The sequence below is a fragment of the Mandrillus leucophaeus genome, unplaced genomic scaffold (assembly GCF_000951045.1).
Source record: "Mandrillus leucophaeus isolate KB7577 unplaced genomic scaffold, Mleu.le_1.0 Scaffold1056, whole genome shotgun sequence".
In the NCBI taxonomy this organism is placed as follows: Eukaryota; Metazoa; Chordata; class Mammalia; order Primates; family Cercopithecidae; genus Mandrillus; species Mandrillus leucophaeus.
In genome coordinates, this window is record NW_012098721.1 from 431,466 (window position 1) to 447,467 (window position 16,002).

General features: G+C 37.7%; 1 protein-coding gene across 2 annotated transcripts in view; it reads left to right on the forward strand.

The window, feature by feature from the left end:
* The window catches only part of DECR1 (2,4-dienoyl CoA reductase 1, mitochondrial), a 44,612-nt gene that overhangs the window by 22,508 nt on the left and 6,102 nt on the right, over positions 1–16,002 (forward strand). For both annotated transcript variants that reach the window (XM_011982633.1, XM_011982640.1), the window contains 3 exons: positions 6,151–6,250; positions 12,003–12,075; positions 14,131–14,277. In XM_011982633.1, coding sequence (XP_011838023.1) covers positions 6,151–6,250; positions 12,003–12,075; positions 14,131–14,277 — 320 coding nt within the window. The remainder of the gene's footprint in view (positions 1–6,150; positions 6,251–12,002; positions 12,076–14,130; positions 14,278–16,002) is intronic.

Genomic DNA, 16,002 nt, shown 5'->3' on the forward strand with positions numbered 1-16,002 from the left:
ATGAATTACCTTGGGCAGTATGGCCATTTTCACAATATTGATTCTTCCTATCTATGAGCATGGAATGTTCTTCCATTTGTTTGTGTCCTCTTTTATTTCGTTGAGCAGTGGTTTGTAATTCTCCTTGAAGAGGTCCTTCACATCCCTTGTAAGGTGGATTCCTAGGTATTTTATTCTCTTTGAAGCAATTGTGAATGGGAGTTCACTCATGATTTGGCAAATGCACCTTGTTTCAGAAGTGGGAAGAGTAGAGCATAGTGGAAGGCTTTCCTTATTTGTCAGTAGTGTGAGTGCAAGGTGTATGTTGCTTAGCGTATGTATATAAGAACCACATGAGTACATTTTTTATATTGTGTCTACGTATTTTTTCTAGAACAGTGGGTGCATCTAAAGAATATTTTAAAACACATTTTTAGTTATCTCTTGAAATTTATTAAGGCAGTATTAGTATCCTTTTAAAATCACTTTTTGTAGAGTCATCTCGTTTGATGGGAGAGTTCAACCTCAGCGGTTAAAATTTCTTAGAGCAACTGTGTACCTTATTTTGGTGTTTTTTGAAGATAAGGTAAAGGTAAAGTGATTTGGGAATTTTGAAAAGGAATTTTTTTTTCTTTCTAAGTAGCAATTATAAATGTCTTGGCAAGGCAGTAGTAGTTACATAGTAGTTAAGAGTGCAGGCTCTAGAGCCTAACTGCCTAGTTCCAATCCTGGTTAATACTTGTTAGTCCTATCAACTTGGACAGATCAGCTTGCTGTGCCTGTGTTTTCTGTAAAATAATGTTAATAATAAAGCCTTTCTCCTAGGATTGCTCTAATGATTATATGAGCCAGTGTCTGTAAAATGTTAAGAATAGTTCCTGGGCCAGACTAGTACTCAGTAAATGTTAGTTATGAAAGAAAATGTTAAGTTTCCTCCAAGGTGGGTGTATTTTTACATCTTTTACAAGGGGACCATCAACTATCTGAAACTTAGGTTTTGACTCATAATTAAAATTGGTTAGAAAAACCAGAGCCCTGATATCACTTATTATAATTAAACTTAAAAATAACAGCCTACATGAGGGATGTATTTATATTAAATGTTTAAATGAGAAAAGTGTTTCCTTAGTAGATAGTATTATTTATATAAGGTTATTCTAGTTTTTAAATGTTATAGTCCTATTTTGAGTAGCTTTTAGAGAATTAAAGATTTTTAGATTTTCATATGGGCTCTCATTGAAAAATGGCTGGGAGACAGGTATCCTCTGTGCTCCCATCAAAAAGACAGAGAAGTTTGTCTTCTTACCATGATTGTCAGTAAGATTAATTGCTAGCAATAATAGTAGAAGAGTTAGAACTGCAACAACAGCTCAGTTGTGTATTTAGGCATACAAGGAGTTCAGTGTTGCTTATATGTGACGTATAATGCCTGAAGGGGTAGGAGATGAGGCCAAGCAATGTGGACTTTATCCTTTGGTGACAGGTAAAGTTAAACAAGGATTTAAAAAAATTCTTAAGATACTTTATTTCTGTTTCCTGGAAAATTGACATAATACACTATGCTAGTCCCCCATTGTGGCTACAACAAATGACCACAAACTTAACAGCTTAATATGTCAAACACTTATAATTTTATAATTCTGTTTTTCACAAGTGAATGCACAGAGTTGCTTGCCTGGTTTCTCCGCTTCAGATCTTATAGGCTAATATCAAGGAGTCACCCAGCAGAGCTCACGTCTTGGAGGCTCTAGAAAGACTCTACATCCAGGCTCATTCAGGTCGTTGGAAGAATCAAGTTCCTTGTGGTTGTAGGACTGAAGTGTATATGTTCATGGTTGCTGTCAGCTGAGGGCCACCCTATCTCCTAGGGACCTCTCTCTGATCCTTACATAGGGACTGGTACATCTCAGAGCCAGTAATACCACAATATGTCTTTCTCATGCTTGGGGACTGACTTTCCCTTCTACCACATCTCTCTTGCCTGCTCCTTAAAATTCATCTTTCTGACTACAGCCAGAGAAAGTTATCTGTTTTTAAGGGTTTATGTGATTAGACTGTGTTACTTGGATAATCCCAGAAAGGTCCCTCTCTTAAATTCTGTAATCTTTCTTAACATCTTCAAAGTTATTTTGCCATGTAAAATAAGAAATTCAGTTCTTAGGAATTAGGGCATGGGATCTTTAAGTGGGGTCATTCCGCCCACACATATTTCTTGTCTTGTTAGAAAGAAAACCCTCAGAACAACCAGAAAATTTTGAAATAAGTAAATAATCATGTAATATCTGTAATGTAAAACATGCTTCCTTAGAATGGCACCCTTATGCACTGCTCAACCATGTGTAGCAGCCCTGACCTACCGGCGGTTCAACAAAGTCTTAGATGTGTCCATGAAACTAGGGGACTGGGATGCCTGTTGGAGTCTTGGCTTATACAGTTACCTTCCATTCTGGTGATGTTTCGTAACACAACTTGCCAAATTATTAATACACAGGTAGTAAATGGCGGTCTTTTTGCATGAGAGCAGAAGAGTAATAGGTGGAATCAATAACAGCAGTAAATTAACAAGTAGTTCTTAGAATCTAATGACATTTGTTGGACACTCCTTATGTTCCTGTTTTACAGGAGATAAATCTAGGGTCCAGAGCAGGGATGCGACTTCCCCAACGTCTCATAGCTATACAGCTAGTAAATAGTGGAATCAATTTCTGAGCCCAGGTGTCTGTACTATTTCCCTTCTGTTGGTCACTGGAACTAAAATTGTTTAGTGAATCTTTCAGTTTTCATAGTTTGTACTGAAACCAGATTTCAGAGCTTTTGAATCTTTTAAATCATAATCTTGCACATATCCTAGCTTTTTTGATAGATAATATGATTTTTGATGTTCTTTTATTACTATTTTTTCCATTTCAAAATAACGAAGGATGGGTTAGCATATTTATTTCATTTATTGCTTCCCTTCTCTATTTTCTTAACCTCATTAATAATATAAATTCATTTCTAGTGTATGCTCTGAGCTGTTAGAAACTTGCCTTTTATAAAGCTTTTCCATGGGCAGTTATTCTAATTGAAATAATGGGACTCTGTACAAGAAGGAAAATAAATGTGACTAACTCTGGGGATCTAGGAGTTCTTTGCTTTGCACTTTAGCACCACTGTTCATTTTTCTGAAGCTACTAATTGTTTCACCTTGCAGCATTAATGCTGTTGGAACAGTGCAGTTTCAAACTTTTATCTCCCTTTTACACTCAGGAGAATTAAAAGCCACAGTATCTCATTCTAAGAGGTGGGCTACCCAAATTTTCTAGGCTGAGAAAATAAAACCTAAAGGGATAAAGAGAATAGTAAAACAACTTTCATTTCAGCATCTAAATTGTGTTAGGATGGCTTAACTCCTTTCCCACGCTTGGAGAAATGTATCTGTTCAGTCTTAGTTGAAAGATAGTGCACTTTCCATTGGAGCATTTGCTTTATATTTGTCACTTTTAAAGCAGTTTTTGTTTTTTTTTTTTTGGTAATTTTGCTATAAGAATGATGCAGTTAGCATCTGTTGTCAGTGTACTGTAGTGGAGCGCACTAATGTTCTACATCCCTCCTCTTTCACAGAGTACGATTTTGGAAGCAAAGTAATTTTCAGCGATCTGAAAGCCTGTTTGATATATAAAAGGAGTTACCAGAATGACTAACATAACCATTCTTATTTTTTCCCGTCCTCAAAATGGTACTCCTGCCCCCTCCTCCACCCCCGTGTTTCCCAGGATGTGCTGAGTTTTCTTTCTACTCTGGAAAATGCTGAGAGAAAGAGAAACTAAATATATGGAGCAGAGAAAAAACTTATCTGAATATTCTTCAAAATACTTTCCTTGTAGTCCTTCAAATTTAAATTTCTAAAAGTATTTACTGTTATGTAAAAGATGTAAACTTATTTTGATCCTCTTGCAAATATTATTGTCTTATCCAGTGTTATGAAGAAATAAGAAGAGAAAAATCACTGATTTCTCAGGACCTAAAGATTACTCTTTTAAGCCTTCCTTCCTTCTTTCTTTCTTTCTTTCTTATTTATTTATTTATTTATTTTTTGAGATGGAGTCTCGCTCTTGTCAGACAGCCTGGAGTGCAATGGCATCATCTTGGCTCACTGCATCCTCTGCCTCCTGGTTTCAAGTGATTCTCCTGCCTCAGCCTCCTGAGTAGCTGGAATTACAGGCATGCCCTACCACACCTGGCTAATTTTTGTATTTTTAGTAGAGGCAGGGTTTCACCATGTTGGCCAGACTGGTCTCAAACTCCTGACCACAGGCGATCTGCTCCTCTTGGTCTCCCAAAGTGCTGGGATTACAGGCGAGAGCCACTGTGCCTGGCCTCATTCAGTTAATTTATTGAGAACCTGCTGTGTCCTAGATACTACTGACCACTATATGTACAGTGTCACTTTTTAATATAGCTTTTATACAGTTATTTTAAAAAGAAATTTAGTAAACAAGAAAAAATATTTTATATTTACCTGCATATTTACTATTTCTTTCCTTTTGACAATCTGTTTCTCTATAATGTCATTTTCATATCATCTTGATTTTTGAAGGGTATTTTTGATGGATATGGAATTCAGAGTTAACAAGCTTCTTTCAGCACCTTAAAAATGTAGCTCCATTGTCTTCTAACTTACATTATTTTTAGAAATGAGAAGACAATGAAAATTTTTGTCTGTGTTTGCATATTTTTATTGTTTATTTTTACCTTTGGCTGCTATTAACATTCTATATATCACTGGTTTTCAGTTATTGATTATGACAATGTCTTGATTTTTTTCCCCCTGTTTATCCTGCTTGGGATTCATTTAGCTTTCTGCATCTGTAAGTTACAGTTTTTACCAAATTTGGAATTTTTTAAGTCCTTATTCAAGTACGTTTTCTTCCTCTGTGACTCCAATATATGTTTGTTAGAATGCTAGATACTGTTCCACAGGTCAGTGAGATTCTGGGTTTTTCCTCAGATTTTTTTTCCCATTTGTCTTTCATTTTAGATAGTTTATATTGCTGTGTCTTCAGATTCGTGGATCTTTTCTTCTACAGCTAAGCTTATTTGTTCAGTTTTTCATTTCACATATTGTATTTGTCTGCTTTAGAAGCCATTTGGTTTCTATTTTGTATTTTCCATTTTTCTCATCATAGTAATATTTTCAGTGAAATCTTTAAAAATATTTGTAATAGCCTTAAAAGGCTATTTGTCTGCTACTTCTGTCTTCTCTGTCATTTCTGGGACTCTTTGTCTATTAGTCATGTTTCTCCTTGTTAGGTTTCTGTGTCTTTATGTGTAGTAATTTTTTATTGCATGCTGTGAATGCTATGTTGTTGTTGTGTACTTGTGTCTGTGTGTATTTTAATTTTTTTTTTTGAGGTGTGTGATTTTTTTGTTATTTTGGAAAGCTTTTAAATTACTTGTGCATCAGCGTAATCATTTTTAAGGGTCATTTTAAAGCTTTATTTCAGCAAGTATATAGTAGTCTTTACTTTGGGGCTAATTTAACCCTCCTACTAACTCATGTTTTTTTTTCCTGAGCTCTCTACTGAAAGCCCTGAATGTTCAGTGAAGCTGCTTAGAACTCACATGTCTCCCAGCCCTATGCGAGCTCTGGGAATTGCATCACTTACAGCTTCCTGATAGTTGTTCTCTGCCTGGCCTCATGGAATCTCACACTAAACATGTATAGCTTATTATTTATCTAAAGACTCATTGAGATTCCATGCAGCTTTATGGAGTTCTATTAATATCTCTGCCTACTTTCCTCCTTGGAGGAACTCTTAGAAACCTTAGTTTCCTCAGGCTCCCCAAACCGATCTCTATCTTCTTAACTCAGTGTGAATGCCATTTTCTGCTTAGGTTCCTCCTCCTCATCCTTCCATCTATATAGTACCTTTAGGCAGAAATCTAGAGTATTTCAGGGCTTATTCATTTTCCTTCTCTCAGAGATCATAGTCCTTCCCTGCCTGCTGTGCAGTATCTGTATATAATTGTAGCATATATCTTACTCAGTTTTCTTGATGTTTATAGCAGAAGGGTAAGTTCATTATGGCTGGAGGCAGAAGTCCCTGCTAGTTTAATTTTAATTCTGATTAAATTATGTGAAGTGATACAGCTATATTGCTAATCAACTGTATCCTTTTAAAATTTCAGGAGCAGCATTTCTTGCTATTACCACTATCTATGCTGAGACTGGTTCAGGTTTTGTAGTACCAAGTGCTTCTGCCAAAGCAGGTGTGGAAGCCATGAGCAAGTAAGTACCTCCTTGTCAATCCTGTTGCTGAACGTAACTAATAGTTTGGTGGTGCAGGGAACTAAATTCTTGCTTTCTGGTGTCCGTCCAGAGAAAAGTAAAACAAAGACTTGGATTCACCATGAGACACACATTTTATCTCCCAGATAAGTCTTATTTGTCTATAGCAGCATTGTCCTGTGGAACTTTCTGCAGTGATGGAAATGTTCTGTAAATATGCACTATCCAATAGCCACATGCAGATATTGAACCCTTGGAATATCCCACTATGACTGAGAAACTAAATTTTAAAAATTAATAGTTGTATATGGCTAGTGGCTATGTATTAGACACCACAGGACTATAGCTTTTTTGCTCTCCCAAAGATCTTTATCAGTGCCATCCCTAACCCCTCTCATAAGCACATCTTTATTCTTTTATTGCACATACTGTTTAAGGTTAATGGGACTAACACAGACTATGAGCACTTGCCAAGTCCAGTGGCCTTCTCTCAGCAGAGTATAACTGCTTTTTTTTTTTTTCCTCTGAGACAGGACTTCACTCTGTTGCCCAAGCTGGACTGCAGTGGCGCAATCATAGCTTATTGCGGCCTTAATCTCCCAGACTCAAGCGATCCTCCCACCTTAACCTCCCAAGTAGCTGGGACTACAGGGAGGTGCCACAGTGCCTGGCTAATTTTTAAAAATTGTAGAGATGAGGTCTTCCTGTGTTGCCCAGACTGGTCTGGAACTTCTGACCTCAAGAAATCATCCTGCCTCAGCCTCCCAAAGTGCTGGGATTACAGGCATGTGCCACCATACCCAACCATGATTGCTTTTTGAATTTGTTCTCCATTGTCTTTGTTAAAATGGGGATTCTCATCATTTCATTGCTTGTCTGGCTTGCTGTAATCACGGTATATTTCTTTGCTACCAATCTCTTCCCCCTGTATTTTTTATTCACATTTTCACCAGAATTATCTTTCTAAGAACATGTGTGTCTGCTCATGACACTCCCCAGCTAAAAATCTTAGATCATTTCCTGTCACTCTTTGGAATAAAAGCCAGAACTCACTATGGCATTCTAAACAGACTTGTCTCTGGCCATTGTTAATTAATTTATTTATTCAATAAGTATTTATTGTATACCTTATATGTGCTTCGTCCTAGGGATATGATAGTGATGGAAATAGAACAGTCCTCATTGTCAGCTGAGTTTAAATTTTTTACTGTTCCCTTTATTATTTCCATGCTTTAATTTCCATTAACTGTTCCATGTTTCCCTAAACGTACCATACAGCTTTCATATGTCTATGCCTGAGTTATATTGTTGTTGGAATTTTGCTGTGATGTTTTGCTTACTTCCTTTGGGATGTTTTCTCTGTAATCATTTCCTCCTCTCTGCCTTAAAACTTTGTTTAATCCAATCTAGTGAGAGGACAAACACTAATAAGTAGATTCTAAAATGAAGGTAATATACCAATATAGCAGAGGCAGAGAGCAGGGCATGGCCGGCTGGAGTGCAATGGTGCGATCTTGGCTCACCACAACCTGTACCTCCTGGGTTCAAGTGATTTTCCTGCCTCAGCCTTCCAAATAGCTGGGATTACAGGCATATGCCACCACACCTGGCTAATTTTGTACTTTTAGTAGAGATGGGGTTTCTCCGTTAACATTAAGCAATCTGACTTCCCCACTTCAGCATGAGTTCTGTGAGAGAAAGGGCCATATGTTTGCATCCTCATTACCCAGAAGGTTCTGGTCCATAGCTGGTGCTCCATGCTTGTTCAGCTGAATTGTGGTACTCTTCTTTTAGTAGTCCCAGAGCATTTTTAATATTTAAGTCAGTAAATACACATTAGTTTGAGACAGAAAGAAATATTTATTCACAAGCTGAATCTTAGTCTGAATAGAGATAATTCCCATTTTTAAGGTCATGTGGTGTTGGAAATAAAGGATGAGAACTTGACTATTTTGGCAGCATTTGTTCAATGTCAATATTTGTTTTGTGAGAACCTTTCAATGTTGTTAGAAGTTTTCATCTCATGTCCTTTAAGAACTGATTTGGTGCTGCTTTTATTGTATTCCTGCATATAATAGATGCTCAGTAAACATGTGCCTTCCTTTACAGCTTGAGTTGCCATCAACCTTCTTCTCATACTTTATAGTACACAGTCATACTAAATAAGGCATTGTAGGTTCCCAAATTCTACATGTTGTTTGGGCCCTTGCCCTTTACTCATACTGACCCATATGCCTTGGCTGTCTTCCTTTCTCCATCTGTATTAGTCCGTTCTCACGCTGCTACGAAGAAATACCTGAGACCGGGTAATTTATAAAGAAAAGAGCTTTAATTGACTCACAGTTCCACATGGCTAGGGAGGCCTCAGGAAACTTACAATCATGGCGGAAGGCACCTCTTCACAGGGCAGCAAGAGAGAGAATGAGTGCCATGTGAAGGGGGAAGCCCCTTATAAAACTGTGAGATCTTGTGAGAACTCACTCACTATCGCGAGAACAGCATGGGGAAAACTGCCTTCAGGATTCAGTTTTGTCTACGTGGTCCCACCCTTGACATGTGGGGATTATTACAATTCAGGGTGAGATTTGGGTGGGGACACAGAGCCAAACCATGTCACCATCCTACCTCCTTAATCTGTCAGCTCCTCCTTTCCGCTGCCTTTTGCAGCAAACTCCTAATCCTTCTTCACCCGTCAGCTCAAATGTTACCTCTTCAGAGAAGCCTTCCCTGTCACTCCCACTTAGGTTCTTCTTCTTTTAAGCAGGTATGGCTCACATCACACAATTCCCAGCCTAGTAACTAATTCATTATATAACCAAGCTCACCTCTCTTGAGAGGGTGGGACTGCTCTTTTGAGAGCAGGGACTGACTTTATTTGAGGCTAAACAGTATTTATAGTATTGATACATGGTAAGTATATGATAAACATTTGTTGAATGAACAATAATAATGGCTAACATATTGAATATATTGTTCTTAGCATCTTAACATGCAGAGCTAACTGTATGAGGTAGATTCATTATCAGATTACAGTAGTTCTTCAGTATATCAGCTAGCTTAATGACAGTTGAAAGATCATGCTAGCAATTGAACAAATGTATCTGACACACCTCTGAGCACAGAGAGGATGGCTTTTCCTCTAGGCAGATTTTTTTAACAGGTTGCTCAGTTTTTCATAGGATAATATAGACTCTGCTCAGTACAGTAATTCTATGAAGACATGAAGCAATTTAGAGTAGATACACTATAAATAAATGCCCAGGGTAGCTATGGAATGAAGTTTGTCAAAAACATCACTCAGAGAAGCAATTTTTATGTATGTTCTGTCTGAAAGAGATACAGCCCACCCATCTCTCTAAAATACATTCATGGATTAAGTCAAATTAACAGGCTATCTTTAGAGTACATGTACCCTATTCTGTAGAACTGGTTTCACTGAATTGACCTTTGAAGTGATGCTGTAAGACTGTATTAATGGATGTCTGATAGTTTCATAGAACTTAGCCCATTTTTAAAATTATTATACTTTACATTCTGGGATACATGTGCAGAATGTGCAGGTTTGTTACATAGGTATACATGTGCCATGGTGGTTTGCAGCACCCATCAAGCCGTCATTTACATTAGGTATTTCTTCTAATGCTATCCCTCTCCTAGTTCCCCAACCCTCGACAGGCCCAGTGTGTGACGTTCCCCTCCCTGTGTCCATGTGTTCTCATTGTTCAGCTCCCACTTATGAATGAGAACTTGCGGTGTTTGGCTTTCTGTCCTTGCGATAGTTTCCTCAGAATGATGGTTTTCAGCTTCATCCACTTCCCTGCAAAGTATATGAACTCATCCTTTATTTTGGCTGCATAGTATTCCATGGTATATATGTGCCACATTTTCTTTATCCAGTCTATCATTGATGGGCATTGGGGTTGGTTCTAAGTCTTTGCTATTAAGAACAATGCTGCAGTAAACACATGTGTGCATGTGTCTTTATAATAGAATGATTTATAATCCTTTGGGTATATACCCAGTAATGGGATTGCTTGGTCAAATGGTATTTCTGGTTCTAGATCCTTGAGGAATCGCCACACTCTCTCCCACAATGGCTGAACTAATTTACACTCCCACCAACAGTGTAAAAGTGTTCCTATTTCTCAACATCCCCTCCAGCATCTGTTGTTTCCTGACTTGTTAATGATTGCCATTCTAACTGGCGTGAGATGGTATCTCATTGTGGTTTTGATTTGCATTTCTCTAATGATCAGTAATGATGAGCTTTTTTTTTTCAGTGTGTTGGCTGCATAAATATCTTCTTTTGAGAAGTGTCTGTTCATATCCTTTGGCCACTTTTTGATGGGGTTGCTTGTGTTTAATTTGTTTAAGTTCTTTAAGTTCTTTATAGATTCTGGATATTAGCCCTTTATCAGATGGATACATTGCAAAGCTTTTCTCCCATTCTGTAGGTTGCCTGTTCACTCTGATGATGCTTTCTTTTGCTGTGTAGAAGCTCTTTGGTTTAATTAGATCCCATTTGTCAACTTTGAATTTAGCTTATTTTATCTATTGCAAGGATACAGTATCTTAAGGAGATTGTTATACGACATAATTTTCCTTTTGTAAGTCTAGAAAGACTTAAACAATTTTTCATATTAGAAACAATTGTGCTTTTCCTGAACAATTAGCTTGCTTTTTCTTTATGGGTACTGTGGATTGTGTAACTGATTAGGCTTACCTTTTTTGTATAGAGTCATGGGATGAATAGATACCAGTTTGTGATGTGACTGTTGCAGTTATATGGAATGTCACACACTTCAGTAAATTTAGATATTAACTTCATTCTTGGCTCCATTATATTTTGTTATCCTGGCTTTTCTCTCTCTTTATCTTGCTTTTTTTTTCTTTCCTTCTTTCTTTCAAATTATCCTGTCTTCCTCATTTGCATCATATGTATTCTTTTAAGCTACCTTGTCATTATTTGAAATTACATTAAGTATATATACACACAAATATATATATGAATGTAAATTCCTAAAATGAATTTAGATTTTAAAAGAGCTATCTGTAAAGTAAGCTTCTAAAACAACTTCCTTTGAAGTTCTTTGTTTGCTATTAGTGTTATATTTTGCTTCAGGACATTAAGCAAGATTTTGTTAGATTCCTATTTCCTTTCAAGTTTAGTTCAACAATTATATTACAGCCTAGTTAGACATGGATGTGGTTAATATTTTCAGTCGATGTAATCTTTTACTCAAATAAAACACTTGTGATGTTATAGACATTGTAATCCCATGTACAGGGCTATGAGTAAAGTTATAATGAACTTTGTAACTATAAGACTCAACTCCAGAAAACGTGAGGGAAGGACATAAAGCACTCACGTTTTTATGTGAGTAACGAATACCTACTCTAAAAATGTATATTGACATTGGACTTCATATTCTAAACTACAAATGGTAGGTGGTATAGCATAGTGGTTAAGGACACGAAAATGTAAAGGGTAGGTTGTACAGTAGAGTGACTAAGGGTACAGACTGAAGCTAGACCTCTTCAGATTGACAAATTGGCCATTTGACATAGAGAAAATTATTTAACCTCTCTGTGCCTTAGTTACATTATCTGTAATATAGGGAGCAATAATAGTACCTACCTCTTGGGGTTGTAATCTCTGACATGTAGTAAGCATCTAGTGAGTCTCAGTTATTACTGTTTTTAACATATGGTATAATATCTCAGAATGTATGTTGTTGATTTTAATTTTTAGGTCTCTTGCAGCTGAATGGGGTAAATATGGAATGCGATTCAATGTGATTCAACCAGGGCCTATAAAAACCAAAGTAAGTTGTATTTTGCTTGTTATCACATTGTGAATGATTAAATAATGAAACACTGATAGATATATTCTGGTTGTTGTGTAAAGGACTTTCCAGAGATGCCTGGGTTTAGAGCCCTGGTTCTAAGGAAGAGGCCTTTGCCTTTATTCATTATCGAAAATAAGAAATAAGGAGGCGGGCAGGAATATAGCAGCTGTGCAATTTCTTCATAATGTCAATTTCAGTGTCTTAATCTTTTGGGATCTTTTATGCCATCAGTGTTGGCACTTTATCTGATTTGCTTCAGTGGTTATTGTCCTGTATTTGTTAACTTTCACGACATTTTAAAGGCTCTTACATTGTCTGACGTCCTTTTTTAAAAAAAAATCAAGGAAATGTAACTATATTTATAGTTTGAGAGATGCTCCAGTAACTTATTATACAGTCTTTGTCTTGCTATAGGTAGGTAGCATTTTCCTTGACTCATGCTTGTGCCCTTTCACTCTCAGTCAATTATGCATGTCATCTAACGCCCACATCTCTCTCATTATGAATCCTTCTGACAGCATGGATTTCACCTGTAAGTAATAATCCTTGCAGATACTCATTGCAACTTGTAATTATCTCTAATGTTGTCACAGATGTTGCTCAGAATGTCCACAGCTTTTCTGCTCTCTCATTATTCCAAAATAGCTTCACCCTCACACTTCTCTTAGTTTTTACCTAAAGCAGGTATTTATAATGCCAACCAGATGTAATGTTGAAAGGTCAGGCAAAATTTGGTAACTTGTTTCAGTTGTGTAAACATATTGGAAAATAATACTAAGGGATATTTGGGTTATAGGTAACTCTGGGTATTAAGTAATAACTTGGAAATGTCCATATTAGTTTATTTAGCAGTTTCAAGGATGGGAAATAGAAATAAAAGCTTCCTGAGTGATTGCAACTTGATTGACTATCGTATTTATCTGACAATTCAATACTAAACAGTCTAATACAGTTAGTGGAAAGAAACTTAAAAACATAACATTAAAACACATGATTCAGGGTGGCCCTGTCCTAAGCATATCTGAAAAGAGGCTTATAGACACAAATGCTTCTCTCCAGGATACCAATATCTAGGGAAAAATCACCTGCGTTTTATTTATTTATTTAACCTATCTTTATTGACTGTTCACTGTATGCAAGGGTACTGAGAAAGATATAGAAATATCTCTAAGAAAGTGCTTACCACTAAGTTTATAGTCTAGCCACTGAGATAGGAGTTGTACCCAAATAATAACTATTTACTGTTAAAGAGATTAAAAGAAAACTGAAGTGTAGAAACTCCCTAGCATGCACTTTTTAGAACCAGGATTGGGACCAGTTGCTACCCCTTGTCTCTGGGCTTTATACCCTCCTGGGAAGAACTGGAGGTCTCTCATGGAGTCCTCTGAGTGTTTGTTCTGTCTTCTGGCCGCGTTATTGAGGAAAACTGTCACCTAAACTTCAAGGCACTAGTATAGAAAAATCCAGTTGTTTTTATTAATCAGTGCACATCCATAATTCATCTTGGTTTGTTCCTTCACATCACTGACAGAAAGCAAATTGTTTGGCAAATTTAGTTATAGTTTTTCTCTGTCTAGAATCTACTTGAATTTCTACATCCTTGTTTTCTTCCTTTTCTAATATTTTGGGATGAAAGAAAAGGAATTTCCTCTTAAATATTTCCTATGAGCCACTTTTCTGTGTTTATTAAATGAAAAGCCAGTAATACCACTGCCTTTACCACCTAAGCTTGTACATATTTCAGAGTACCTTTATATACATTTTTTCATTTGATGCTTATAACAGTTTTGTGAGGTAGCTAAGATAGATATCCTCATTTTACATAGAAGAAACTAAGATTAAAAGGGTTATATCTTCCAGTGATCTATTTTTTTTTTTTAAAGAAGAATTTGGTGAAATTGTTTTTTACTTACAAAGCCTGAGGTTTTAAGCTGCCTGGTAGCATGCCATTTTATACACATTTTTTTCTTAAGTAGGAAAGGAGTTGATTGAAAAACCCAACACAACCCAATTGTTTTCTTAATTTCTAAGGGTGCCTTTAGCCGTCTGGACCCAGCTGGAACATTTGAGAAAGAAATGATTGACAGAATTCCCTGTGGTCGCCTGGGGACTATAGAAGAACTCGCAAATCTTGCTGCTTTCCTTTGTAGTGATTATGCTTCTTGGATTAATGGAGCGGTAAGCATTGTTTATTTCTTTTCACTTTTTTTTCCAGGAGTGTGTTTGGGGCAGGGAAGTCTGTTCTGGAACCAATCCTGACAATGCTAAATGTAAATATGATTTAAAATACGTATTTAGCTGTAAATAATATAAAAATACTATGTATATTGTTTAAACTATAACATTTATTCAGTGATGTATTAGTCCGTTCTCACACTGCTAAAGACATACCTGCGACTGTAATTTAGAAAGAAAAGAGGTATAAGGGAAGCGCAAGGAGTCAGGGAATTCCCTTTCCTAACAAAGGGAAGCCCTGACAGATGGTACCTGGAAAATTGGAACACTCCCACCCTAATACTGCACTTTTTCAATGGTCTTAGCAAACGGCCCACCAGGAGATTATATCCCGCACCTGGCTTGGACGGTCCTATGCCCACAGAACCTCACTCACTGCTGGCACAGCAATCTGAGATCAAAATGCAAGGCCACAGCAAGATTGGGGGAGGAGCATGTGCCAATGCTGAGGCTTGAGTAGGTAAACAAAGTGGCCCGGAAGCTCGAACTGGGTGGAGCCCACCAGCTCAGAGAGGCCTGCCTGCCTCTGTAGACTCCACCTCTGAGGGCAGGGCATAGCTGAATAAAAGGCAGCAGAAACTTCTGCAGACTTAAAGGCCCCTGTCTGACAGCTTTCAAGAGAGTAGTGGTTCTCCCAGCACGGAGTTTGAGATCTGAGAACGGACAGACTGCCCCCGCAAGTGGGTCCCTGACCCCTGAGTAGCCTAACTGGGAGACACCTCCCAATAGGGGCCGACTGAAACCTCATAAAGCCAGGTCCGCTCTGAGACAAAGCTTCCAGAGGAACGATCGGGCAGCAACATTTGCCGTTCTGCAATATTTGCTGTTCTGTAGCCTCCACTGGTGATACCCAGGCAAACAGCATCTGGAGTGGACCTCCAGCACACTCCAGCAAACTCCAGCAAAACAGACCTGCAGCTGAGGGTCCTGACAGAGGGAAAACTAACAAACAGAAAGGACATCCACACCAAAACCCCATCTGTGTAGCACCATCATTAAAGACCAAATGTAGACAAAACCTCAAAGATGGGGAGAAACAAGAGCAGAAAAGCTGAAAATTCTAAAAATTAGAGCAGCTCTTCTCCTCCAAAGGAATGCAGCTCCTCGCCAGCAATGAAACAAAGCTGGATGCAGAATGACCTTGACGAGTTGAGAGAAGAAGGCATTAGACGATCAGTAATAACAAACTCCTCCAAGCTAAAGGAAGATGTTCAAACCCATTGCAAAGAAGCTAAAAACCTTGAAAGAACATTAGACAAATGGCAAGCTAGAATAAATAGCATAGAGAACACCTTAAATGACCTGATGCAGCTGAAAACCGTGGCATGAGAACTACGTGACACATGCACAAGCTTCAGTAGCTGATTTGATCAAGTGGAAGAAAGGGTATCAGTGATTAAAGATCAAATGAATGAAATGAAGCGAGAAGAGAAGTTTAGAGAAAAAAGAGTAAAACGAAACAAACAAAGCCTCCAAGAAATATGGGACTATGAGAAAAGACCAAATCTACATCTGATTGGTGTACCTGAAAGTGACGGGGAGAATGGAACCAAGCTGGAAAACACTCTTCAGGATATGACCCCAACCTACCAAGGCAGGCCAACATTCAAATTCAGGAAATACCGAGAACGCCACAAAGATACTCCTCGAGAAGAGCAACTCCAAGAC